General features: G+C 38.9%; 1 protein-coding gene across 3 annotated transcripts in view; it reads right to left on the bottom strand.

Annotated features, from left to right (window-relative positions):
* The window catches only part of UVRAG (UV radiation resistance associated), a 315,025-nt gene that overhangs the window by 252,149 nt on the left and 34,895 nt on the right, over positions 1-27,981 (bottom strand). For all 3 annotated transcript variants that reach the window (XM_082661187.1, XM_082661186.1, XM_082661188.1), the window contains exons 3-4: positions 25,424-25,458; positions 12,607-12,768 (exon numbers count right to left, since the gene is read on the bottom strand). In XM_082661187.1, coding sequence (XP_082517313.1) covers positions 12,607-12,768; positions 25,424-25,458 — 197 coding nt within the window. The remainder of the gene's footprint in view (positions 1-12,606; positions 12,769-25,423; positions 25,459-27,981) is intronic.

Below are 27,981 nucleotides of genomic sequence, written 5' to 3' on the forward strand. Positions count from 1 at the left end.
CTGCATGATACTCCATACTACTTACTATCCTTTACCATTAATTATAGATTACTGACCCCAAAATGTGTCAGAATCTTAATATGGAGACTACAGAATATAGAGCCTTTTAATTCAACCACAATCTTGTATTTTGATCCCTCTATGAAAAAAGGCACACTTTTTAAAGACAGATAATCAAAGTTGGTGAAATGAATAATAAATATAGTCTGAGCAATGGAACAAATAATAGCTTAAATCCACCAATCACTGTGTGACCTTTAACAAGTTACTTAATTTCTCTGAGCTTCTGTTTTCTCAGTTAAATACTGACAGGAAAATAATACTTGCTCACATGACCTTCAAAAGGCCCAAAGTCACTGGGTGCATGTAAAATGATTGTATGAATGTAAAAAGATACCCAAACACTGAAAGAGTATACAATCGCTGTTGGTATTAATACAAGTTCTAACCACTTAAACTAAGCACAAGAACTTCTGCCACCGCAAGTGCCCCATATAAGCATTATCAACAAATTCTCCAAATTCCCACCTTGAATAGAGCTATTTTCAAACTCCTCTGCTTCTTTGTCATCAAAATTCAAGTCAAAACCAACTTTAGTTCATGACTTCTGGGGAAAACTTCCTGATTAACTCTCTTGTCTCTAAAGGCTATTCAGGAAATTGGCTTGTAGTTGTAGCTCCGGCTACTGTGGACAAGCTGCATCATCACTCTGTCCATTCAAATGACAGCAAAATACACACGACATGTACATGAAACACTTACCAAGACAGACCATAAAATAAATCTCAAAAAGGTTAAAAGGATTAAAATAATACGATTTTCTCTAAACACGACAGAATTAAAGTAGAAATCAACAAAAGAAGGATATCTGAAAACTCCACAAATGTTTGAAAATTAAACAACATACCTCTCAATAACCCTTCGGTCAAGAAGAAATAAAAGAGAAATTAGGAAATATTTCAAATTGAACAAAAACGAAAATGCAGTATCAAAATTGTGGGTCACAGCTAAAGCAATGCTTAGAGGAAAATTTATTAAATGCTTACTTTAGAAAAGAGAAGTCTCAAATCAGTAATCCAGGAATCCTACTTTAAGAAACTAGCAAATTAGAACAAATTAAACCCAAAGCAGGCAAAAAGAAGAAAATAATAAGAGTAAAAGCAGAAACCAACGAGGGACTTTCCTGGTGCTTCAGTGGTTAAGACTGCGCTCCCAATGCAGGAGGCCCAGGTTTGATCCCTGGTCAGGTAATTAGATCCCACATGCTGCAACTAAGACCTGGCACAGCCAAATAAATAATTTTTTTTTTTTTTTTTTTTTTCCCCGGTACGCAGGCCTCTCACCGTTGTGGCCTCTCCCGTTGCGGAGCACAGGCTCCGGACGCACAGGCTCAGCGGCCATGGCTCACGGGCCCAGCCGCTCCCCGGCATGTGGGATCTTCCCGGACCAGGGCACGAACCCGTGTCCCCTGCATTGGCAGGCGGACTCTCAACCACTGCGCCACCAGGGAAGCCCCAATAAATATTTTTTTAAAAAAGGATAAAAGCAGAAATCAATGAAATTGAAAAAAATAATAAGTGAAACCTCTTTCGGTGATCTGCAACCCAATTTCAATGGGGTGGGTGGGTAGTTCCCACACCAACAATAAGCAATTCTTGGACACCAGCAGGGTGTCCTGCTCTCAGGCCTACATCAGATTCCACAGGTCAAGGGTTCAGTCCTACAAGACTGCCCCACACACATGGAAGGCCAGTCAAAGACCCAGATTGCAATCTGTGCTTCTAATTAACTGGCTACAGATTAGAGGTTCCAATTTAGAATATCAATCCCAAGTACAGGTGTTACCTGTACTTCTGACCAACTGGCTGTAAATCAGAGGTTCCCACAACCTAGTCCTCAGGTTCGATTAATTTGCTAGCGTGGCTCGCAGAACTCAGAGAAATATTTTACTTACTGATCACCAGTTTATTAAGAATGTAACTCAGGGAACAGCCAAATAGAAGAGCTGCATAGGGCAAGGTATGGGGAAAGGGCACAAAGCTTCTATGCCCTCTCAAAGTGCACCATACTGCCCAATCTCTATGTGGTCACCAACTCAGAAGCTCTCAGAACCCCATCCTTTGCAGTTTTTATGGAGGTTTTATTACACAGGCATGACTGATTAAATCATTGACCATTGGCAATTGATTCAACCTCCAATCCCTCTCCTCTCCCAAGAGGTCAGACTGTGGGACTGAAAGTTCCAATCCTCTAATCCTTTTATCACATGGTTGCTCCGTAGGCAACCAGCCCCCACCCTTAGGTGCTTTTCAAGTCACCTCATTAACATAACAAAAGACATCTTTATCACATTCAACACTTAGGAAATTCCAAGAGTTCTAGAAGTGAGCCAAGAACTGTGCATCAAATATATATATATTTCTTATAAAATACAATGTTGCAAAACCAAACACTAGATCTTTGAAAAGCTGATAAAACTGATAAATCTCTACTCAGAGTAATCAAGAGAAAAAGGGAGGGGCTGGGAAGATGGCGGAAGAGTAAGACGCGGAGATCAACTTCCTCCCCACAGATACACCAGAAATACGTCTACACGTGGAACAAGTCCTACAGAACACCTACTGAATACTGGCAGAAGACCTCAGACCTCCCAAAAGGCAAGAAACTCCCCACGTACCTGGGTAGGACAAAAGAAAAAAAAACAGAGACAAAAGAATAGGGACGGCACCTGCACCAGTGGGAGGGAGCTGTGAAGGAGGAAAGATCTCCACACACTAGGAAGCCCCTTCGCGGGCGGAGACTGCGGGAGGCGGACGGGGGAGCTTCGCAGCCACGGAGGAGAGCGCAGCAACAGGGGTGCGGAGGGCAAAGCGGGGAGATTCCCGCATAGAGGATCGGTGCCAACCGGCACTCACCAGCCCGAGAGTCTTGTCTGCTCACCCGCCCAGGCGGGCGGGGCTGGGAGCTGAGGCTCGGGCTTCGGTTGGAGCGCAGGGAGAGGACTGGGGTTGGCGGCGTGAACACACCTGCAGGGGATTAGTGCGCCACGCTTAGCCGGGAGGGAGTCCGGGGAAAAGTCTGGACCTGCCGAAGAGGCAAGAGACTTTTTCTTACCTCTTTGTTTCCTGGTGCGCGAGGACAGGGGTTTAAGAGCGCTGCTTAAAGGAACTCCAGAGACGGGCGCGAGCCGCGGCTAAAAGCGCGGACCCCAGAGACGGGCGGGAGACGCTAAGGCTGCTGCTGCCGCCACCAAGGGGCCTGTGTGCGAGCACAGGGCACTATCCACACCCCTCTTCCGGGGAGCCTGTGCAGCCCACCACTGCCAGGTTCGCGGGATCCAGGGACAACTTCCCCGGGAGAACGCACGGCATGCCTCCAGCTGGTGCAACGTCACGCCGGCCTCGGCCGCCACAGGCCCGCCCCGCACGCCGTGCCCCTCCCTCCCCCGCCGTGCCCCTCCCTCCCCCCGGCCTGAGTGCGCCAGAGCCCCCGAATCACCGGCTCCTTTAACCCCGTCCTGTCTGAGCAAAAAACAGATGCCCTCCAGCGACCTACACGCAGAGGCGGGGCCAAATCCAAAACTGAGCCCCTGTGAGCTGTGAAAACAAAGAAGAGAAAGGGAAATCTCTCCCAGCAGCCTCAGAAGCAGCGGATTAAAGATCCACAATCAACTTGATGTACCCTGCATCTGTGGAATACATGAATAGACAACGAATCATCCCAAATTGAGGAGGTGGACTTCGAGAGCAAGATTTATTATTTTTTCCCCTTTTCCTCTTTTTGGGAGTGTGTATGTGTATGCTTCTGTGTGAGATTTTGTCTGTATAGCTTTGCTTCCACCATTTGTCCTAGGGTTCTATCCGTCCGTTTTTTTTTAAATTGTTTTCTTAATAATTAATTTTAATAACTTTATTATACTTTCCCCCCCTCCCTCCCTTCCTCCCTCCCTTCCTTCCCTCCTTTAGACAACAAATCATCCCAAATTGAGGAGGTGGACTTTGAGAGCAAGATTTATGATTTTTTCCCCTTTACCTCTTTTTGTGAGGGTGTATGTGTATGCTTCTGTGTAAGATTTTGTCTGTAGAGCTTTGCTTCCACCATTTGTCCTAAGGTTCTATCCGTCCTTTTTTTTTTCTAAATAATTATTTTTTAATTTAATAACTTTATTATACTTTATTTTATTTTACTGTATCTTTCTTTTTTCCTTCCTTCCCTCCTTCCTTCCTTCCTGCCTGCCTCCCTCCCTCCCTCCTTTCTTTCCTTCTTTTTTCCTTTCTTCCTCCCTTCCTTTCTTTCTTTCTTTTCTTTCTTCCTACTTCTACTAATTCTTTCTCTCTACTTTTTCTCCCTTTTATTCTGACCCGTGTGGATGAAAGGCTCTTGGTGCTGCGGCCAGGAGTCAGTGCTGTGCCTCTGAGGTGGGAGAGCCAACTTCAGGGCACTGGTCAACAAGAGACCTCCCAGCTCCACATAATATCAAACAGCGAAAATCTCCCAGAGATCTCCATCTCAACATCAGCACCCAGCTTCACTCAATGACCAGCAAGCTACAGTGCTGGACAACCTATGCCAAACAACTAGCAAAACAGGAACACAACCCCACCCATTAGCAGAGAGGCTGCCTAAAATCATAATAAGTCCACAGACACCCAAAAACACACCACCAGACGTGGACCTGCCCACTAGAGAGACAAGATCCAGCCTCATCCACCAGAACACAGGCACTAGTCCCCTCCACCAGGAAGCCTATACAACTCACTGAAGCAACCTTAGCCACTGGGGACAAACATCAAAAACAACGGGAACTACAAACCTGCAGCCTGCAAAAATGAGACCCCAAACACAGTAACATAAGCAAAATGAGAAGACAGAAAAACACACAGCAGATGAAGGAGCAAGATAAAAATGCACCAGACCTAACAAATGAAGAGGAAATAGGCAGTCTACCTGAAAAAGAATTCAGAATAATGATAGTAAAGATGATCCAAAATCTTGGACATAGAATGGACAAAATGCAAGAAACACTGAACAAGGACCTAGAAGAACTAAAGATGAAACAAACAATGATGAACAAAACAAAAAATGAAATGAAAAAGACTCTAGATGGGATCAATAGCAGAATAACTGAGGCAGAAGAACGGATAAGTGACCTGGAAGATAAAATAGTGTAAATAACTACTGCAGAGTAGAATAAAGAAAAAAGAATGAAAAGAACTGAGGACAGTCTCAGAGACCTCTGGGACAACATTAAACACACCAACATTCGAATTATAGGGGTTCCAGAAGAAGAAGAGAAAAAGAAAGGGACTGAGAAAATATTTGAAGAGATTATAGTTGAAAATTCCCTAATATCGGAAAGGAAATAGTTAATCAAGTCCAGGAAGCACAGAGAGTCCCATACAGGATAAATCCAAGGAGAAATACGCCAAGACACATATTAATCAAACTGTCAAAAATTAAATACAAAGAAAGCATATTAAAAGCAGCAAGGGAAAAACAACAAAAAACACACAAGGGAATCCCCATAAGGTTAACAGCTGATCTCTCAGCAGAAACTCTGCAAGCCAGAAGGGAGTGGCAGGACATACTGAAAATGATGAAGGAGAAGATTACTCTACCCAGCAAGGATCTCATTCAGATTTGATGGAGAAATTAAAACCTTTACAGACAAGCAAAAGCTGAGAGAGTTCAGCACCACCAAACCAGCTTACAACAAATGCTAAAGGAACTTCTCTAGGCAAGAAACACAAGAGAAGGAAAAGACCTATAATAACGAACCCAAAACAATTTAGAAAATGGGAATAGGAACATACATATCAATAATTACCTTAAATGTAAATGGACTAAATGCTCCCACCAGAAGACACAGATTGGCTGAATGGATACAAAAACAAGACCCATATATATGCTGTCTACAAGAGACCCACTTCAGACCTAGAGTCACATACAGACTGAAAGTAAGGGGATGGAAAAAGATATTCCATGCAAATGGAAACCAAAAGAATGCTGGAGTAGCAATTCTCATATCAGACAAAATAGACTTTAAAATAAAGACTATTAGAAGAGACAAAGAAGGACACTACATAATGATCAAGGAATCGATCCAAGAAGAAGATATAACAATTGTAAATATTTATGTACCCAACATAGGAGCACCTCAACACATAAGGCAAATACTAACAGCCATAAAAGGGGAAATGGACAGTAACACATTCTTAGTAGGGGACTTTAACACCCCACTTTCACCAATGGACAGATCATCCAAAATGAAAATAAATAAGGAAACACAAGCTTTAAATGATACATTAAACAAGATGGACTTAATTGATATTTATAGGACACTCCATCCAAAAACAATAGAATACACATTTTTCTCAAGTGCTCATGGAACACTTTCCAGGATAGATCATATATTGGGTCACAAATCAAGCCTTGGTAAATTTAAGAAAATTGAAATTGTATCAAGTATCTTTTCCGACCACAACGCCATGAGACTAGATATCAATTACAGGAAAAGATCTGTAAAAAATACAAACACATGGAGACTAAACAATACACTACTTAATAACGAAGTGATCACTGAAGAAATCAAAGAGGAAATAAAAAAAATACCTAGAAACAAATGACAATGGAGACCTAATGACCCAAAACCTATGGGATGCAGCAAAAGCAGTTCTAAGAGGGAAGTTTATAGCAATACAAGCCCACCTTAAGAAGCAGGAAACATCTCGAATAAACAACCTAACCTGGCATCTAAAGCAATTAGAGAAAGAAGAAAAAAAAAAACCCTTCCTTAGCAGAAGGAAAGAAATCATAAAAATCAGATCAGAAATAAATGACAAAGAAATGAAGGAAACAATAGCAAAGATAAAACTAAAAGCTGGTTCTTTGAGAAGATAAACAAAATTGATAAATCATTAGCCAGACTCATCAAAAAAAAAAAGGGACAAGACTCAAATCAATAGAATTAGAAATGAAAAAGGAGAAGTAACAACTGACACTGCAGAAATAAAAAAGATCATGAGAGATTACTACAAGCAACTCTATGCCAATAAAATGGACAACCTGGAAGAAATGGACAAATTCTTAGAAATGCACAACCTGCCAAGACTGAATCAGGAAGAAATAGAAAATATGAACAGACCAATCACAAGCACTGAAATTGAAACTGTGATTAAAAATCTTCCAACAAACAAAAGCCCAGGACCAGATGGCTTCACAGGCAAATTCTATCAAACATTTAGAGAAGAGCTAACACCTATCCTTCTCAAACTCTTCCAAAATATAGCAGAGGGAGGAACACTCCCAAATTCCTTCTACGAGGCCACCATCACCTTGATACAAAAACGAGACAAGGATGTCACAAAGAAAGAAAACTACAGGCCAATATCACTAATGAACATAGATGCAAAAATCCTCAACAAAATACTAGCAAACAGAATCCAACAACATATTAAAAGGATCATACATCATGATCAAGTGGGGTTTATTCCAGGAATGCAAGGATTCTTCAATATACGCAAATCTATCTATGTGATAAACCATATTAACAAATTGAAGGAGAAAAACCATGTGATCATCTCAATAGATGCAGAGAAAGCTTTTGACAAAATTCAACACCCATTTATGATAAAAACTCTGCAGAAAGTAGGCATAGAGGGAACTTTCCTCAACATGATAAAGGCCATATGTAACAAGCTCACAGCCAACATCATCCTCAATAGTGAAAAACTGAAAGCATTTCCACTAAGGTCAGGAACAAGACAAGGTTGCCCACTCTCACCACTATTATTCAACATAGTTTTGGAAGTTTTAGTCACAGCAATCAGAGAAGAAAAGGAAATAAAAGGAATCCAAATCAGAAAAGAAGTAAAGCTGTCACTGTTTGCAGATGACATGATACTGTACATAGAGAATCCTAAAGATGCTACCAGAAAACTACTAGAGCTAATCAATGAATTTGGTAAAGTAGCAGGATACAAAATTAATGCACAGAAATCTCTGGCATTCCTATACTCTAATGATGAAAAATCTGAAAGTGAAATCAAGAAAACACTCCCATTTACCACTGCAACAAAAAGAATAAAATATCTAGGAATAAACCTACCTAAGGAGACAAAAGACCTATATGCAGAAAATTATAAGACACTGATGAAAGAAATTAAAGATGATACAAATAGATGGAGAAATATACCATGTTCTTGGATTGGAAGAATCAACATTGTGAAAATGACTATAGTACCCAAAGCAATCTATAGATTCAATGCAATCCCTATCAAACTGCCAATGGCATTTTTCACAGAACTAGAACAAAAAATTTCACAATTTGTATGGAAACACAAAAGACCCTGAATAGGAGAAGCAATCTTGAGAACGAAAAACGGAGCTGGAGGAATCAGGCTCCCTGACTTCAGACTATACTACAAAGCTACAGTAATCAAGACAGTATGGTACTGGCACAAAAAAAGAAAGATCAATGGAACAGGATAGAAAGCCCAGAGATAAACCCACGCACATATGGTCACCTTATCTTTGATAAAGGAGGCAGGAATGTACAGTGGAGAAAGGACAGTCTCTTCAATAAGTGGTTCTGGGAAAACTGGACAGGTACATGTAAAAGTATGAGATTAGATCACTCCCTAACACCATACACAAAAATAAGCTCAAAATATATTAAAGACCTAAATGTAAGGCCAGACACTATCAAACTCTTAGAGGAAAACATAGGCAGAACACTCTATGACATAAATCACAGCAAGACCCTTTTTGACCCACCTCCTAGAGAAATGGAAATAAAAACAAAAATAAACAAATGGGACCTAATGAAACTTCAAAGCTTTTGCACAGCAAAGGAAACCATAAACAAGACGAAAAGATAACCCTCAGAATGGGAGAAAATATGTGAAAATGAAGCAACTGACAAAGGATTAATTTCCAAAATTTACAAGCATCTCATGCAGCTCAATAACAAAACAACAAACAACCCAATCCAAAAATGGGCAGAAGACCTAAATAGACATTTCTCCAAAGAAGATATACAGACTGCCAACAAACACATGAAAGAATGCTCAACATCATTAATCATTAGAGAAATGCAAATCAAAACAACAATGATATATCATTTCACACCGCTCAGAAAGGCCATTATGAAAAAATCTAGAAACAATAAATGCTGGAGAGGGTGTGGAGAAAAGGGAACACTCTTGTACTGCTGGTGGGAATGTGAATTGGTTTAGCCACTATGGAGAACAGTATGGATGTTCGTTAAAAAACTATAAATAGAACTACCATATGACCCAGCAATCCCACTACTGGGCATATACCCTGAGAAAACCAAAATTCAAAAAGAGTCATGTACCAAAATGTTCATTGCAGCTCTATTTACAATAGCCCGGAGATGGAAACAACCTAAGTGCCCACCATCGGATGAATGGATAAAGAAGATGTGGCACATACATACAATGGAATATTATTCAGCCATAAAAAGATACGAAAGTGAGCTATATGTAATGAGGTGGATAGACCTAGAGTCTGTCATACAGAGTGAAGTAAGTCAGAAAGAAAAAGACAAATACCGTATGCTAACACATATATGTGGAATTTAAGAAAAATGTCATGAAGAACCTAGGGGTAAGACAGGAATAAATACACAGACCTACTGGAGAACGGACTTGAGGATATGTGGAGGGGGAAGGGTGAGCTGTGACAAAGCGACAGAGAGGCATGGACATATATACACTACCAAACGTAAGGCAGATAGCTAGTGGGAAGCAGCCGCATAGCACAGGGAGATCAGCTTGGTGCTTTGTGACCCCCTGGAGGGGTGGGATAGGGAGGGTGGGAGGGAGGGAGACGCAAGATGGAAGAGATATGGGAACATATGTATATGTATAACTGATTCACTTTGTTATAAAGCAGAAACTAACACACCATTGTAAAGCAATTATACCCGAATAAAGATGTTAAAAAAAAAAAAAAAGAAAAAGAAAGATGCTATGATGATCCATGTTAAAAAAAAAAAAAAAAAAGTATGACACTTAAAAATATGAAAAGACAAGCCACAGATTAGCAGAAAATATTTGGAAAATATATATCTCATAAAGGCCTAACTCATACAGAACACCTAAAGAAATTTTACAATTCACAATAATGAGAAATCAATCAAGCAAATAAAAAATGGGCAAAAGATCTGAATGAACATTTCACAAAAAAAGAAGGTAGGGGGATTGATGGCAAATAAACATATTTTTTAAATGCACAACATCATTTCATCATTAGGAAAATTAAAATCAGTATGAGATACCACTTTATCAGAATAGTGAAAATTAAAAAGACTGACAATAATAAGCCCTTACAAAGATAGGGAACTATCATACATTGCTGATGGGAAGGCAGAATGACAGTCACCCTGAAAAAAGAGTTTCACAGTTTCTTATAAATTTCAACATAGCACTTACCATTAGAACCAGAAATTCCAATACTGGGTATTTATTCAAGAGAAATGACAACTTACATCAACACAAAGACCTATATTTAAATATTCACAGCAGCATTATTCATTGTAGTGATGGTTACTTACTTCATACATTTGTCAAACTCATTGAACTGTATACATTAAAAGGGTAAATTTTATTGTATGTAAATTATAACTCAAAAAAACCTAACCTGTAAAAAAATTTCTTTCAAAAGTCATCTATTCCCTGACTCTATCCAGGTTTGTCTACATACCTCTTAAACATACTCCCATAGCTCTCTTTGCAGCTATTCATCGATCATCAGTTTACCGGGTCTAAGAACCTTATCTGACTCATCTCTGGATCCTTAACACTAAGAACGATGCCTGCTAGAAAGCAGATGACCAATCAATGAACCTCAGTGATTCTGGCTATTAACCTAACACATTTTAGCCTTGCTTTCCTCTAAAAATTTGTAATTCTATTATATCTGATTTTCTAGTAGCCTGTTACTTGTTATACCTATTTCATAAGTGACTTTCTACAAGGATATTAAGTGTCTAGTTGGCTTAGAAAAATGTTTTCTCTTTCTCTTGTTCTCTGCGATACCAACATAACCAACTTTGTAAGAAGGAACCTGAATGCTAACTCTCTGAAATTAGGGTAAGTTAGACATAAGCACAGCTGGGTATTTTAAGAAAACAACCACCTAAGGAATGTGTGAACTGAAAAGCATGATGAAGGCCATCTTCTCTGGCCAAAAAAACCCCTCCCCTACAAGCCTATAGCCCTGCAACTCTAATGTTAAGAAGCCCCACCCCCACACAACATAAACAAGTGCTTAATATCATAATCTATACACAGAGAGCCAACTCCGGCATGTAGCAAGATAGAAAGAGTACGTGCCTCAGGGCAGGGCTGGTTAGCCAGGCTAAAGGCAACAAGCATTTGGTACTAAAAGAGAGGAGAAAGACCCTAAGCCACAAGTCATTACTTCATGAGTTTTAATTAAGACCAGCCCTAAAACAAAAGAAAAAAAATAAAAATAAAACAGAATTTGTAGTAGGTTAGAATTTAGTTAAGCAAAATATTCATTGCATGCATTGTTCTGGTCACTATAAAAGAACACAAAATAAAGTATAGTATGCAAAATAAGGGAAGAGCTGTTTTGCTTTTTTTTTAACCTGAAAAAGAAAAATGTAGAATTGTTTCTCTAAAAGAAACATACCAGAAAGTATATACTGAATAAATAGTAAAAAATATGAAGGATGTTTGTAGATATAACTAACATTTTAGGGTTACCTTTATCAGTAGTCCCACAGGTATCACAAAATAGAAATGGCATTTATTCCAATGTGGGCTGAGTGCTTACCAAGGACTACATGTATATACCAGTGTCGTACAGCAGAAAGAGAATGAATTTTTAAGTCAGGCCTAATTTAAATCCCAGCTCCACCTAGCAGTGTGATCTTGATAGTTTCTTAAATTCTCTGAGGCACAATTTTCCCATCAGGAAACTATGGGCAATAACATCAACTTTCACAAGGTCACTATAAACATTAACTGTAATTACTTATGTCTGGGTATGGCAAACAGGTTTCATTTCAGATGCAATTCTGATATGTTTCTAGTTGCATCCTGGAACACTGTGTTAGAAAGGATCATGGAGCTACTTCTGAGCTCAGCTCTAAGAGTGCTATGATGAGTTAGCTGCATCAGTCATGGGGAATGGGTAGCAGTATATGAGCCAGGCATTTGTCATCCCTGTGCTCAATAAACAGAAGCCCTTCTTATTCTTGGAATAACCCCACTCTACTGGTCGTAAGAGAGGTGCTTATTTTCAACTTAATTTTCAGATTCTAGGGGAAACATCCAATAGGACAGAACAAGCAGAGTGCTATGAGAAAGCATATGCTTTTCTACCTGCCCCCCCAAAAAAATATGCTCTTAAATTATCAGGTTAAGGCAGTTCTTCATAAATATTTTCAGTCATTTTTTAAACCTGGCAATGACTCAAATTTCTGTAAGTAAGTGAACAATCATAAAGGGTCTCTCTTTATAAAAGGAAATGTAGAATCAGAAGATTCAACAGAAAAAGCTAGACTGTTCATTTAGAGAAGACAACTACTTGAAACTGCAGTCTAAAAATTACCTGCTGACCCAAATATTTCAGCCCATCCAAACAGACTTTCCATTCAATCAACAGCTGGTAGACGTCCTCCTTTCCACCCCAAATCTTCACCACGAAACAAGACACAGATGTGTCAAGACGGTCCGGCATTATTCCAAAATCAAGACTCCGCCATGTTGGATTCTGTTGATGGAAATGAAAACATGCTTTAGGAAGACCCTAAATGTTTACGGTTTACAGTTATTTCAGTTAGGTTGTACATCATTTTGTTCTTTAACCAAAAGAACTTATAAATATACTAAATTGCAAACTTAAGAAGACATTCCAATTAACATAAAGAGGGTGATATCGGTACTTTTTAATTTCTCTGCTTATTTATTATAGTCAATAGAAGGAGCACATATTCTAATCTCTCATTAACATGGCTTCCTATGGTAATTCATTTATTTATTCAACACAATACACAATTATTAAGAAGCAACTTATACACAATGCCCTCAAAGTACCTCCAACTTGTTGCTGGATTCAAACCTCTCTTTAAATAATTACATTGTTTCATGAAAAGCGCAATATGCAAAAGGTTACAAAGTAGCACAGGAGGGAATAATAAACTTGGAAGGCACAGGGGAAAGACAGCACACAGGCTATGAGACTTGGCTTTTATAGGACAAACAGTAGTTCACCAGATTAAAATGAGGAATTGCAGGCAAAGGGAAAATAATATACAAGGGCTCAGAGGTGTGAAATAGCACCGTGTGGTCAGGGAACTAAGACAACTGCTGGAGCACACAACACAAGAGCGGCAGGACGCAGAGCTGGAGAGACCAACACGAGACTCCTTGCCAAGGAGGTGGTACTTTACTGTGTACAAGACGTGGGGCTACTGAAAGGTTTTAAGGTTAAGAATCACATGGTCAACTTTATGCTCTGAAAGAACTTTGTTTTTCATTAAGAGGATTATCCAGATAGTTGAAACATTCTCTGAAAAGTGAAAAAGTTAAGGGGCTTTAATATTATCAATAGACGTGAACTACAATGCATCGATTACTTACTTTCATTTATTTCGCTTACATTAAATGTTAGGGCTTTCATTGCTGAATGTAACTATAATTAATTTCATTAAATTATCAATTTTCATATTACACAAATCAGTAAATCAAAAGGTCCTCATATAAGGGTAATTAGTCTTTGCTTTGTGTCAGTTTTTCTTCCTGACCAAAGTGGGGACAGACTAGGGCAGTGTTTTTGTTTTAGGGGATATATTGATGTATGTGTTTTTGTGGGTGTGGCTGTTGACATTTCAGGAGTGGGAACATGACTTCCAGTTTCATGGCACTTACGTCTGATCTATCTTTTTCACTTGTATATTTTTATTGTCTGATTTCCTTGCATTAAAATAAAAGCTCTGATAGAAACATTGCCTGATTTGTTTACCACAAGATCCCCAAAGTTTGAAAAGTACCTGCTATGTGCTCAATAAATATTTGCTGCTGGTGGCGCAGTGGTTAAGAATCTGCCTGCTAATGCAGGGGACATGGGCTCGAGCCCTGGTCCGGGAAGATCCCACATGCCACAGAGCAACTAAGCCCGTGCGCCACAACTACTGAGCCTGTGCTCTAGAGCCCATGAGCCACAACTACTGAGTCCACACGCCGCAACTACTGAAGCCCACGCGCGTAGAGCCCATGTTCCGCAACAAGAGAGGCCACCGCAATGAGAAGACTGTGCACCACAACAAAGAGTAGCCCCTGCTCGCCACAACTAGAGAAAGCCTGCGCGCAGCAATGAAGACCCAACACGGCCATAAATTAATTAATTAATTAAAAAATATATATTTGCTGAATGAGTGAATGAATGTCCAATTAACCAAAATGGATGTTTGAGGACACCAAAAGATTATCGATAAATAGCATGATAATAACACAATAAACACATTGTGCAATCAGCTTTATTCTGATTCCACACCAACCAAGAATTTCAACCTAAGATCAACAGAACTCCATTCTTACATGACCCCCAGTCTCTATCCCACCATAATTGTTTTAGCAACCCTTCTAGATAGGGGTAGAGTTTCATTTAAAAATGAAGATAAACATTAAGGTCTAGGAATAACCAGGCAGACCTGAACTACAAGAAATGCTAAAGGAAGTTCTTCAGGCTGAAGAGAAATGACACCAGATAGAAACCTGGATCTTTAAGAAGGAATAAAAGGCACTGGCAATGGTAAACATGGAGTAAATATAAAAGACCATGTATTTTTCTTATTTTATTTATATCATATATGTCTGTTTAAAGCAAAAGCTATAACTGTATAAAGGGTTTTATAACATATATATAGGTTCACAAATATGAAAGTAATAGCACAAATGAGACAAGGTGGCCAACTGGAACGATACTGTTGCCAGGTTCTCCTGTTTTACATGAAGTAGTTAAGCGTACATATAGTAATCCCTAAAGCAATGATTAAAAAATCAATGCAAAGAAGTACAGCTGAAAAGGCAAGGCAAGAATGTAAAATAGAATATGAAAAAAAATACATACTGCACGATGATTCCATTTATATGAGGTTCTAAAAGAGGCAAAACAAATCTGTGGTGAAAAATGGTTTCCTTTTGTGGGGGGAGGGCTTGGGCACAAGGGAACTTTCTGAAATGATAGGAAATGTACATATCTTGACAGGTATGTATGCACTTATCAAAGCTCAGCAAATTACATAGTTAAAATCTGTGCATTTCATTGTATATGGCTTTTACTTCAGGGAAAAAAAACTGTAAACACTGAACTCTAATGTATAGGTCTGCTTCTTATAGTGGTAAGGATTAGCAATTCTAAAGCCACTTTCTGTGTATTCTAAGCATGAGTAAAGATGTTGAGGACAGTGGAAGCCAGGTTTTTCACTGTCGGAGAATGGAGTTACAAATGAACTGAGTTCAGTTGGATTGAAAATGGAGATGTTCGTATGAATGCATGGTTTTTAAAAGATAGACCGATACACAGATAGATAGAGCAAAAGATATAGGGGGTGTGTGTGTGTGTGTGTGTGTGTGTGTGTGTGTGTGTGTGTGTGTGTATTTCCTAGCTCAGTCCCTTAAAAAGTCTAGAAGTAATGAGCACACTAGTAACAATGAGCATGCTCAGATCTTGCTGTCTATTTAGCATTCTCACTAAAAGGAACCAAGGGTTCCTTCGGGAGAAGACTGATTCCAGGGCTGTGGCAGGAAGAGTACAAAATGAGTCTGGAACATCTCATGCCAGAATGTAAGTAGGTACTCAAAGAATGATGTGGACATATCAAAAGGAAAGAGGAATCAATTCACAGGGCTTTCACTAACCCAGTGTGGGATAATTTAAGCAACAAACTAAATAATGACAGTAATGGATTATAACCCATTGAATAAAAATAAGAATCTTTGAATTCCTAATGATGTAGATTAATAATTAATTAATAATTAATTAAATGGGAAATAAAGATAGAATGCCAATTAATAAATATAAAAGTCTGAAAGATGGGAATGAGAAAATTGCCAATGGATGCTAAAACTGGTAAATGAACAGTTGATAAGAAGCAGGATATATAAAGTCTCAAAGTTTCTCCCTAACAAATCACTTATTAATTATAAATGGAAAAATTATAACTTCACAGTGGAGAAACCTGACAGGCGCTACCTTAATCAACTGACAAAAGTTAACATCGATATTGGGACAAACCAACAACAGGTGCCTTCTAAACCAAAGCACTGAAAAGAATACAGTATTACAGCTATAGTTTTCCTGCCAAAAATGCATACCTGAATCTAATCACAAGGAAACATCAGTCAATCAAATTGAAAGACAGTCCATGAAATAACTGGTCTGTATGGTTTTAAATGCTGAAGTCAAAAACACCCCAAAAAAGGCTAAAGAACCATCCAGACTGAAGAATAAAGCAACATGACAACTAAAGACAGAGTGATTCTGAATTGAGTCCTGGAGAGTTGGCAGTATCTGAATAAGGACTAGGAATTCATTGGTGGAAAGGAAAATTGGTACAACAAGTTGGAAAACAGTATGGAGGTAACTCAAAAAAATTTAAAATAGAACTACCATATGATCTAGTTAACCCTCTTCTGGGTGGATATCCAAAGGAAATGAAACAGTGTCTTAGAGATAGAAGCACTCCCATGTTCACTCCCAGTTCATGTTCACTCCCATGTTCATTATTCATGATAGTCAAGATGTAGATACAACCTAAGTATCCATCAACAGACGACTGAATAAAGAAAACGTAGCATATATATGTATGGAATATTATTCAGCCTTAAAAAAGGAAATCCTGCCATTTGCAACAGCATGGATGAACCTGAAGCATAGTATGATAAGTGAAGTACGTCAGAAAAAGAAAGTCAAATACTGCATAATATCACTTACATGTGGAATCTTTTAAAAAAGTCAAACTCATAGAAACAGGGTGTGTAATGGTGGTTGCCAGGGGTTGAAGTTGGGAGAAACAGGGAGATGTTGGCCAAAACGTACAAAGTTGCAGTTCTGCAAAATGAAATCATTCTGGAAATCTAATGACAACATGGTGACTATAGTTAATAATACCGCATTGTATACTTGAAATTTCCTAAGAGAGTAATGTTTTCTCATTACCCAAAAACAAAAACAAACAAAAAACAGTAACTACATGAGGTGATAGGTATGTTAATTAGCTTAATTTTGGTTAATCATTTTATAATATATACGTATACCACAACATCACATTGTACACCTTAATCTATACAATTTTTGTCAACTATACCTCAGTTAAGCTGGGGGTGGAGGATGAAGGACTGTGGTTAATAACTGTATTGTGTCAATGTTACACTTTCTTGATTTTAATCATTTTAATATGATTATTAAGAGACTGTCCTTGTTTGTAGGAAATATACACTGAAATATTTGATAATAGCAAATCTTTCTTTGAAGGTAGTCTTAATTATTTTAAGAAGCCAAAGTTATTCTTAGAAAAATTTATTGAAAAATACAGGCAATAATGAAAGATATTTTGGGTAAAACATGATGGGTAACTATGAAACAGCAAGACTAGATTTAACACATGGCCCAAGGAATGAATGGAAGGGAACCATCCATTTCTGATAATGGCAGGCTAGACAATCATCCTACTGAAAACAATTAAAAATGCTGGCTAAAATTTTTTAAAATAATAATAACCACCAACATCACCAAAGATTTGCCAAGCCAAAAAGGAAAGCTAGAACCCAAAGTGTAAATCTAGACGGCTTTTCTCTTAAAGGCATTTGCCGACCTATATAAACTTGACGTTTTGGTTTTGGTAGTCTTAAAGGGAGACAAGAACATAATTCAAAGCCCAGACCCAGGCCATACTCATGTCTACAAGAAGTCCCTCTCCACATTGAACTGGGATCACAAAAATGCTATATACTCACAGAGCATGAGTGAAACAACAGGGTAGAAGAGAATTCAACAAACCAACTGCACAAATCCTTAGATAATCAAGAACAGGAAGCATGAAAAAAGGACTACATAAACTATTAAATTAGATTGAATACATCCCATAAACTTATTTTTAAAAAAGTCAAATCCTTGCACAGAATTCGTTTATTCTTAATTGGCATTAATTGGCATGTTTGTCCAGAACAGACACTTCATAAAAATAAAAATATAAATTAAAAAAAAAGAATATGTAGGGACTTCCCTGGCGGTCCAGTGGTTAAGACTCTGTGCTTCCACTGCAGGGGGCACGGGTTCAATCCCTGGTCCAGGAAACTAAGACCTCGCATGCTGCACAGCGTGGCCAAAATTTTTTTTAAAAAAAGAGTATCTAGATGGCCAATAAACACTGGAAAAGGTGATCAATTAGAATAGTATATGAGGAAATGTAAATTAAAATCATAATACAATACCACTATCCCACCAGAATGGCTAAAATTTTCAAAACAGATAATATAAAGTTTGGACAAGAATGTGGAGCAACTAAAAACCTCACACTGCTGATAGGGATGTAACTGGCACAAACACTTTGAAAAACTATTTAGCAGTATCTACTAAAGCTGAAAATAACCTATGACCCGGCACTTAATTCCACTCCTAAAGATATACCTAACAGAAATACATACACATATGTATTAATGGACATGTACACATAGAATTAATGAATAATGTGTATGAATCTCACAAATATGCTAAGCAAAAAAGCATATGCCATACAAAAGTTCAATAACAAGCAGAACTAATCTGTAGCCAAGATAGTGGTGCTCTTTGGGAGGAGGTAGTAACTAGAGGGAGAACACAAGATAATGTTCTGCTTCTTGATCTGGTTAAATGATCCATTCCGTTTGAAAAGTCATCAGGCTATTATTTGTGCCCTTTACTGTAATATGTGCTATCTCTCAATACAAAGTAATAAAACAAAAATTTTTTAAGACCCAATAATGGAAAAAATACAACATCTTACAAAGAGACACCTACAGAAGTAAAACAAATAAAGATATCTCTTCACAATGTCATTTCGGGCCCTAAAGCCTAAAGAGCAGGAGTTGGAAGATTACAACCACCTGAAAAGACAGCCACTTACTACCCTATGTGTAAGAACACCTCTCAACAAAAGTACCAATATATGTGCTCTAAAATATGAATGAGTATAATTTCAACTTCTCAGCAGAAAAAGCATGAAATAACCACCCCTTTCCAAAGTGAAAAAAAGAAAGACCTGGTGAATATATCTGAAGGGCCATATTGCATAAGGGGTGGGATGATTTGGGGGGCAGTTATTATATTAGTTATTCTTAAATACTTCATTCTAAAACTAATTAAAAGCCTTTGAAAGGGAAGTAGTCTTTTGAAGTTGTTTCTTGTGGTTGAATAGATGGCCTGGGTTTCTGTTCTAAACCAATACAACGTTAATACAGTAGAGCCTATTGTCAATCCTCTCATTACAATGACCTTCCTTTATGCTTTTATAAAATAGCTGCCAGACAATGAGCAATCATTCCTGAGCTGGTCCTTTCAGATACAGATACGGTCTGCCACACATTCAAAGACTCTACTGCCCGATAATGTTATTATAAAAATCCATGGGACCTCCCTGGTGGCACAGTGGTTAAGAATCCGCCTGCCAATGCAGGGGACACGGGTTCGAGCCCTGGTCCGGGAAGATCCCACATGCCAGGGAGCAACTAGGCCCATGCGCCACAACTACTGAGCCTGTGCTCTAGAGCCCGCAAGCCACAACTACTGAGCCCACATGCCACAACTACTGAAGCCCGCACGCCTAGAGCCCGTGCTCCGCATCAAGAGAAGCCACCACAATGAGAAGCCTGCTCACCGCAACTAGAAAAAGCCTGCACACAGCAACAAAGACCCAACACAGCCAAAAATTAAATTAATAAATAAAATTTTAAAAAATTATAATAAAAAAAATTTTTTAATCCAGATGATTTTTATTTATATTTAATCTATACATATCAGCCCATTTTCTAGATGGAACAAATTATTCAAGTATACTAACATCATTTAGGGACCTATATCTTATTCACTGCAAGTACAGTGGCAGAATATTAGGATATTTATAGCTTTGAAAAGTTTACCTCCAGGAGAATCTAAAATTATTATTTACTACCTGGGCAATTTCTCTAAAACACTGCTCAATTGATACTTCTTATTTATTAAAGAAACACACATATATAGAAAATTTTCAAAACACAAACAAGTTATCACTATTTTTATCACTCAATAGCAAATGCATAGTCACAAGAAACATGACTAAGAATTCATAAAAGCTGTTCCAATTTTCCCAAAACATACAAGATAACTCTCAGGAATTGCATACTAAATTTAAGTAGTAGTTATTCCTCAGCCCAATAAACTCTCTTCCCCCTCTCTCATTCACCTTTATTCATCCTTCATGTCTCAACTTAGAAATTGCTTACTGTTAAAAACCTTTCCTAATCACCCTCCTCAAACTGAGATAAATGATACTCCTACATGTTTCCATAGAATCCTGTTCTTCCCTGGTCCTATAAGTGCATGTGCCAATTATCTTAGACTCTCTCCAAATTATGTAATTGACCAGACAGAGGTTAGAAAATGATGATGAAGTTTAACACAAGGTAAGATAAGATGGCATAGCAAGAGGAGCCAACTCCCTCTCCCTCTCTCTCCCTCTCTCTCCCTCTCTCTCCCTCCCTCTCCCTCCCTCTCCCTCTCTCTCCCTCTCTCTCCCTCTCTCTCCCTCTCTCTCCCTCTCTCTCCCTCTCTCCCTCCCTCTCCCTCTCCCTCTCCCTCTCCCTCTCCCTCTCTCTCTCTCTCTCTCACACACACACACACACACACACACACACACACAGATGAAATGTTAATTCATTCAGTCACAATTCAACTAGAACGTATACTTGTTTGAGAATCCCTCAGGCCAGCAACTCATAAAAAGTATTTATATTGTTCACTTTTTTCCCAAAGATTTAAAAATACCTCAGGCAGTCACAAGTCCAACAGAAGTTTTGGTTCTGATAACTCTGTCACATGCTTTCCCTAAAAATACATGCTCTCCAACCCCCAGGCCATAGACTGGTACCAGTCCGTGGCCTGTTAGAAACCAGGCCACAAAGCAGGAGATGAGCAGCGGGCAAGCAAGTGAAGCTTCATCTATATTTACAGCCGCTCCCCATTGCTCACATTACTGCCTGAGCCCCGCCTCCTGTCAGATCAGCAGCAGCATTAGATTCTCATAGAACGCAAACCCTACTGTGAACTGCGCATGCGAGGGATCTAGGCTGCGCGCTCCTTATGAGAATCTAATGCCTGATGATCTGAGGTGGAGCTGAGGCGGTGATGCTAGCGCTGGGGAGCGGCTGCAGATACAGATTATCGTTAGCAGAGAGATTTGACTGCACAGAGACCATAATAAATCAACTGCCTGCAGACTCATATCAAAACCCTGTCAGTGAGTGGCAAATGACAATTAAGCTGCATCTTATGGAGTAGACTGGACATAAGCAACACACATAAGCAACATTCGGGTGTCACTGTCTCCCATCACCACCGGATGGGACCATCTAGTTGCAGGAAGACAAGCTTAGGGCTCCCACTGATTCTGCATTATTGTGACTTGTATAATTATTTCATTATATATTACAATGTAATAATAATAGAAATAAAGTGCACAATAAATGTAATGCACTTGAATCATCCCAAAACAATCCCTCTACCCCTCCACCCCCACCGCCCAGTCCGTGGAAAAACTATCTTCCAAGAAACTGGTCTCTGGTGCCAAAAAGGTTGGGGACCGCTGCTCTAGAACTTTGTTTATTCACTTATAAGGCCCATCACTGATGTAATAGAGGCAGCACAGTGCTGTGAAAGAGCAGGGCTCTCGAGCTCTCGAACATCGGTTCTACCAGTCACCACCAGCTTTGCGACCTAGAGTAAATTCCTCAACCTCTCTGAACCCTGCTTTCCTTAACTATAAAACAGGAATATCTCCTACCTTGCAGCATTGCTATCAGGATAAGAAACAACATATACAATGCATCCAATAAACTACCTGAATCACAAGTGAATAGTTAATTGTTTATTAAAGAAACACACATAGAGATATTTCAAAACACATACGAACTAGCTATCACTCTTCTTCCTCCCACCACGAGATTTTTAATTTTCTAATAAAAGTAAAAACTCCTTTTTTGTAAAAACAAAACTAAACTAAACTAATAACTAACTTTATAATTGTTAAAGATGGTGCATGTGGGTTCATTACACAATTCACCTCTACTTTTGTGTATGTACAAAATCCAATTGAGAGAATTTAGTCACTTCCATTCTTATTGCTTCAATTATTTTAGTTTAAATTAACCAATGGCCCTTCGATAATATTAAGGATCTAACTTCCCCCAGAACCAAAACAAGAAAGAAAAAAAAGTTCCCAAAAGTTAACAAATGGTTTGGAGGGTATGGTTAGCTGAAGCCAGAAATTAAAAAGTCAAATTATACATTCACCATTAATCGTTCTATGCTAAATATATCTGAGAAGAAATCAGGACTCTGACATATAATTTGGAGTCACATCTCCACCATCCAGCCTATCAACAGTGGATTATTCCAGTTACTGCAGTAGAAACTTACTGGACTTCACTGTGCTAGGGACATTGGAAAATAGAAAAATGAGTAAGTTGGGGGTCCTTGTCCACTAGATGCTTCCAATTTTGTGTTACCTCCCAAAATCTCATCCTCATGCCACCCACCCCTTGACTATCACCTGCTGTCTCCCCAGGTCATTCCTCTGCTGCCCTGATCCTCAATTCCCTTACCCCTGTCTTTGTCATGCTTGCTGAGCACAATCTCAAACCACTCACTCCACTCCAGCCATACTAACTTCTTAGCCATTCCTTAAAAACTTCAAGTACACTCCTACTTTCATATTTTCCTGATTCTTGGCCTGAAACAGTCTTCCCCACCTAGATACACAGTATGTTCCCTCACTTTTTTCAGGTGTCTGCTCAGATGAGATCTTCTATGTGACTGCCATAGAAATTCAGCAACCACCCCTGCCAGATACTCCATTATACTGCTTTATTTTACTCCATTATATTTATTACCATCTAACGTATTCCAATTTAGCATCAATTCTAACAAGCATTTTTCTTCCACTGTAAGATAAATTCTGACTTTAGAAATGTTAAAATGAATAAGGTCCTACACTCTTTGACCACCAGGTGGCAGTCATCAGGTGTCATCGTCTCTAAATGCACAACCTTAAAAATAGTTGTTCTTAGTATCAGTTCTTTCGAGCTAGGCCCACTGTTGGCACTACCTGTGCTCAGTCTGCCATTTAAAATGTATCTCTGCACTACAGTGTGCTCAGTCTGACATTTACAATGTATCTCTTGATTTAAATTGAAACAAAAAATCCTATATAGGGAATTCCCTGGTGGTCCGGTAGTTAGGACTCTACATTTTCACTGCCGAGGGCGCAGGTTCAATCCCTGGTGGGGGAACTAAGATCCCACAAGCTGGGCGGTGAAGACAGCTTGATGAAGAGGAAAGAGTAGTAGAGACTTGAAGATGGAAGGTCTGGACCTGGAGTTCTGGTCCCTCAGTTGTGTGACTCTGCAAAAACCACTGAGTCTCTCTGGATGTCAGTTTCTTAAGATCTACCCCGTCTACCTTACAAGTTGTTCTAAGGATCAAAATGAGACAACATATGTAAAAGGATTCTGTAAATATAACACATCACTGATATCCATTTATTCATCTGACAAATATTCACTGAGCATCTGCAATATTCTAGACTCTAAGGTTTCAGAGGAGAACAAGACTGGCAAGGTTCCTGCTCTCATAAAACTTGCATTCTTGTAGGTGGGAGACAGATAATAAACAGATAAATGGACAAGAATTTCCAACAGTGACAAATGCTCTAAAAAAACACAAAACAGGGTGATGTAAATAAGAGTGGAAAGGGAATTACTTTAGATAGAATAGTCATAGAAGGCCTGGCTGAAGTGACATAGCTCAGACTTCAAAGGAGTATTCAGCCAAGTGAAGAAGAGGGGAAACAGGTGCTGCAGCATAAGGAACAAGACAAGTTTGGCACTGGAAAAATGAGGTAAGCCTGGAACACAATGAGTGAGGAAAACTGTTAGCAGATGAGGTTGAAAAGGTGGACAGGGGCCAAATCCAGGATGGTCTTGGACTGTTAAAAGGATATTATCAGTACCAAAAATCTCTTCTTTTTATCAACATGGCCGAATAAATTGAGCCATTTATGCAAATATCTAGTGTACCCATTATCAAAAGTAGGACATTTCCAACTTTCTAACTGAGCAATGCTATCGCCAAAAAACAAGTGGAAGGAGCCTATGCAATGGCCCTAGACATAAAATTCTTAACAACAACATACAAAGGTATCATTTATTATGATGTTTGGTAAGTCAAACAGTCAAAAACCTCGACAGGGGACTTCCCTGGTGGCGCAGTGGTTCAGAATCCACCTGCCAATGCAGGGGACACAGGTCCAAGCCCTGGTCCGGGAAGATCCCACATGCCGCGGAGCAACTAAGCCCGTGCGCCACAACTACTGAGCCTGCGCTCTAGAGCCCATGAGCCACAACTACTGAGCTCGTGTGCCACAACTACTGAAGCCCACGTGCCTAGAGCCCGTGCTCTGCAACAAAGAGAAGCTACCGGGATGAGAAGCCCACACACCGCAACAAAGAGTAGCCCCTGCTCACCGCAACTAGAGAAAGCCGGTGTGCAGCAACGAACACCCAACACAGCCAAAAATAAAATTAATTAATTATTTTTTCAAAACCTCAATAGTAATAGAAGTGACAAAATTATAGAATGATTTTTTAAAAAACACACAAGTTTTTAACAGAAAAAATATCATTTCACTCAGCAAATATTTATCAAGCACGTACTTTGTGCCAGGCATGCTCTAAGCACTAGAGATACAACAATGAACAAATCAATGAAGATTTAAGCAATAACTGAGCAGAAGATTTAACTGTAGAATTATCATAACACCAAAACTGAACTTCAACTTTTTTTTTTTTTTCTTTTTTTTTTTTGCAGTACGCGGGCCTGTCACTGTTGTGACCTCTTCCGTTGCGGAGCACAGGCTCTGGACGTGCAGGCTCAGAGGCCATGGCTCACGGGTGCAGTTGCTCCGCGGCATGTGGGATCTTCCCAGACCAGGGCATGAACCCGTGTCCCCTGCATTGGCAGGCGGACTCTCAACCACTGCGCCACCAGGGAAGCCCCAACTTATTTTATGTCTCAGCATTTTCTAAAATAGGAGTTATAGGCTTAGTCATATGTACCTGTCAAAAAGCCAACTTACCAAGGAATTCTTAATCACTTCACTCCTATAAAATTCTGGAAAAGAAGAAAAAGAACAGTAAGTGACATGGAAGAAAATAAGCTCACTAACTCTTAATCCAACAAATTTTTTAACATATGCTCTAGTAAAAACACTTAAAACATTTTCAAGGGATCTATTCTCTACATATATTTATCTGTAAAAATTTAAATTAAAATAGAAATAATGATTAAATAAAAGTTTTTTTAAACTGAAGGATAGTTGATTTACAATGTTGTGTTAGTTTCCGGTATATAGCGAAGTGATTCAGTTGTACGTATATATACATATTCTTTTTCATATTCTTTTCCCATTATGGTTTATTATAGGATATTGAATATAGTTCCCTGTGCTACACACAGTAGGACCTTCTTATTTTAAATTAAATGTTTTAAAGGGAAAAAAACATTAGTAAAGAAAGGTCAAAATCTGTTAAGATTTAATTTAGTGATTTTTCCCTTACTGGCTCCTTTTACCCCAGATTCTAAGGTAAGCCCTTAAAAACTCAGAGTTCATTCTCCCTTACCAACTGCCATTGTCTACAGCCAATTCTATACTCTCTGTTTTTCTCAAACATCTCCAATAATTATCCATTGTAGTACTGTGGAAAGAACACTCATCTAGCAACCAGGGAACCTAAGTTCTAGTTCTACTTGTCATTAACATTCTGCTTCTCATTTCCTTGAGCCCATTTCTTCATTAGACAATTCTGACAATCAGACTAATAATCAAGGTCCTCTAAGCACTAAACTTTCATGATTCTACAAACCTTCATTAACGTTGTAAATGTTACAAAACCTGAAGATACAATCAAAAGAGAGACTGTATCAGAGGTTCAGACAGACATTCTTTTTTGTTTTTTACATCTTTATTGGAATATAATTGCTTTACAATGGTGTGCTAGTTTCTGCTTTATAACAAAGTGAATCAGTTATACATATACATATGTTCCCATATCTCTTCCCTCTTGCATCTCCCTCCCTCCCACCCTCCCTATCCCACCTCTCTAGGTGGTCACAAAGCACCGAGCTGATCTCCCTGTGCTATGCAGCTGCTTCCCACTAGCTATCTATTTTACGTTTGGTAGTGTGTATATGTCCATGCCACTCTCTCACTTTGTCACAGCTTACCCTTCCCCCTCCCCATATCCTCAAGTCCATTCTCTAGTAGGTCTGTGTCTTTATTCCTGTTTTACCCCTAGGTTCTTCATGACATTTTTTTTTCTTAAATTCCATATATATGTGTCAGCATACGGTATTTGTCTTTCTCTTTCTGACTTACTTCACTCTGTATGACAGACTCTAGGTCTATCCACCTCATTACAAATAGCTCAATTTCGTTTCTTTTTATGGCTGAGTAATATTCCATTGTATATATGTGCCACATCTTCTTTATCCATTCATCCAATGATGGACACTTAGGTTGTTTCCGTCTCCTGGCTATTGTAAATAGAGGTGCAATGAACATTTTGGTACATGACGCTTTTTGAATTATGGTTTTCTCAGGGTATATGCCCAGTAGTGGGATTGCTGGGTCATACGGTAGTTCTATTTGTAGTTTTTTAAGGAACATCCACAGTGGCTGTACCAATTCACATTCCCACCAGCAGTGCAAGAGTGTTCCCTTTTCTCCACACCCTCTCCAGCATTTATTGTTTCTAGATTTTTTGATAATGGCCATTCTGACTGGTGTGAGATGATATCTCATTGTAGTTTTGATTTGCATTTCTCTAATGATTAATGATGTTGAGCATTCTTTCATGTGTTTGTTGGCAGTCTGTATATCTTCTTTGGAGAAATGTCTATTTAGGTCTTCTGCCCATTTTTGGACTGGGTTGTTTGTTGTTTTGTTATTGAGCTGCATGAGCTGCTTATAAATTTTGGAGATTAATCCTTTGTCGGTTGCTTCATTTTCAAATATTTTCTCCCATTCTGAGGGTTGTCTTTTGGTCTTGTTTATGGTTTCCTTTGCTGTGCAAAAGCTTTGAAGTTTCATTAGGTCCCATTTGTTTATTTTTGTTTTTATTTCCATTTCTCTGGGAGGTGGGTCAGAAAGGATCTTGCTGTGATTTATGTCATAGAGTGTTCTGCCTGTTTTCCTCTAAGAGTTTGATAGTTTCTGGCCTTACATTTAGGTCTTTAATACATTTTGAGCTTATTTTTGTGTATGGTGTTAGGGAGTGATCTAATCGCATACTTTTACATGTACCTGTCCAGTTTTCCCAGCACCACTTATTGAAGAGGCTGTACATTCTCCACTGTACATTCCTGCCTCCTTTATCAAAGATAAGGTGACCATATGTGCGTGGGTTTATCTCTGGTCTTTCTATCCTGTTCCATTGCCATGTTCTTGGATTGGAAGAATCAACATTGTGAAAATGACTCTACTACCCAAAGCAATCTACAGATTCAATGCAATCCCTATCAAACTACCACTGGCATTTTTCACAGAATTAGAACAAAAAATTTCACAATTTGTATGGAAACACAAAAGACCCTGAATAGCCAAAGCAATATTGAGAACGAAAAACGGAGCTGGAG

This window comes from Grampus griseus (genome assembly GCF_964374135.1).
Source record: "Grampus griseus genome assembly, chromosome: 8".
Lineage (NCBI taxonomy): Eukaryota > Metazoa > Chordata > Mammalia > Artiodactyla > Delphinidae > Grampus > Grampus griseus.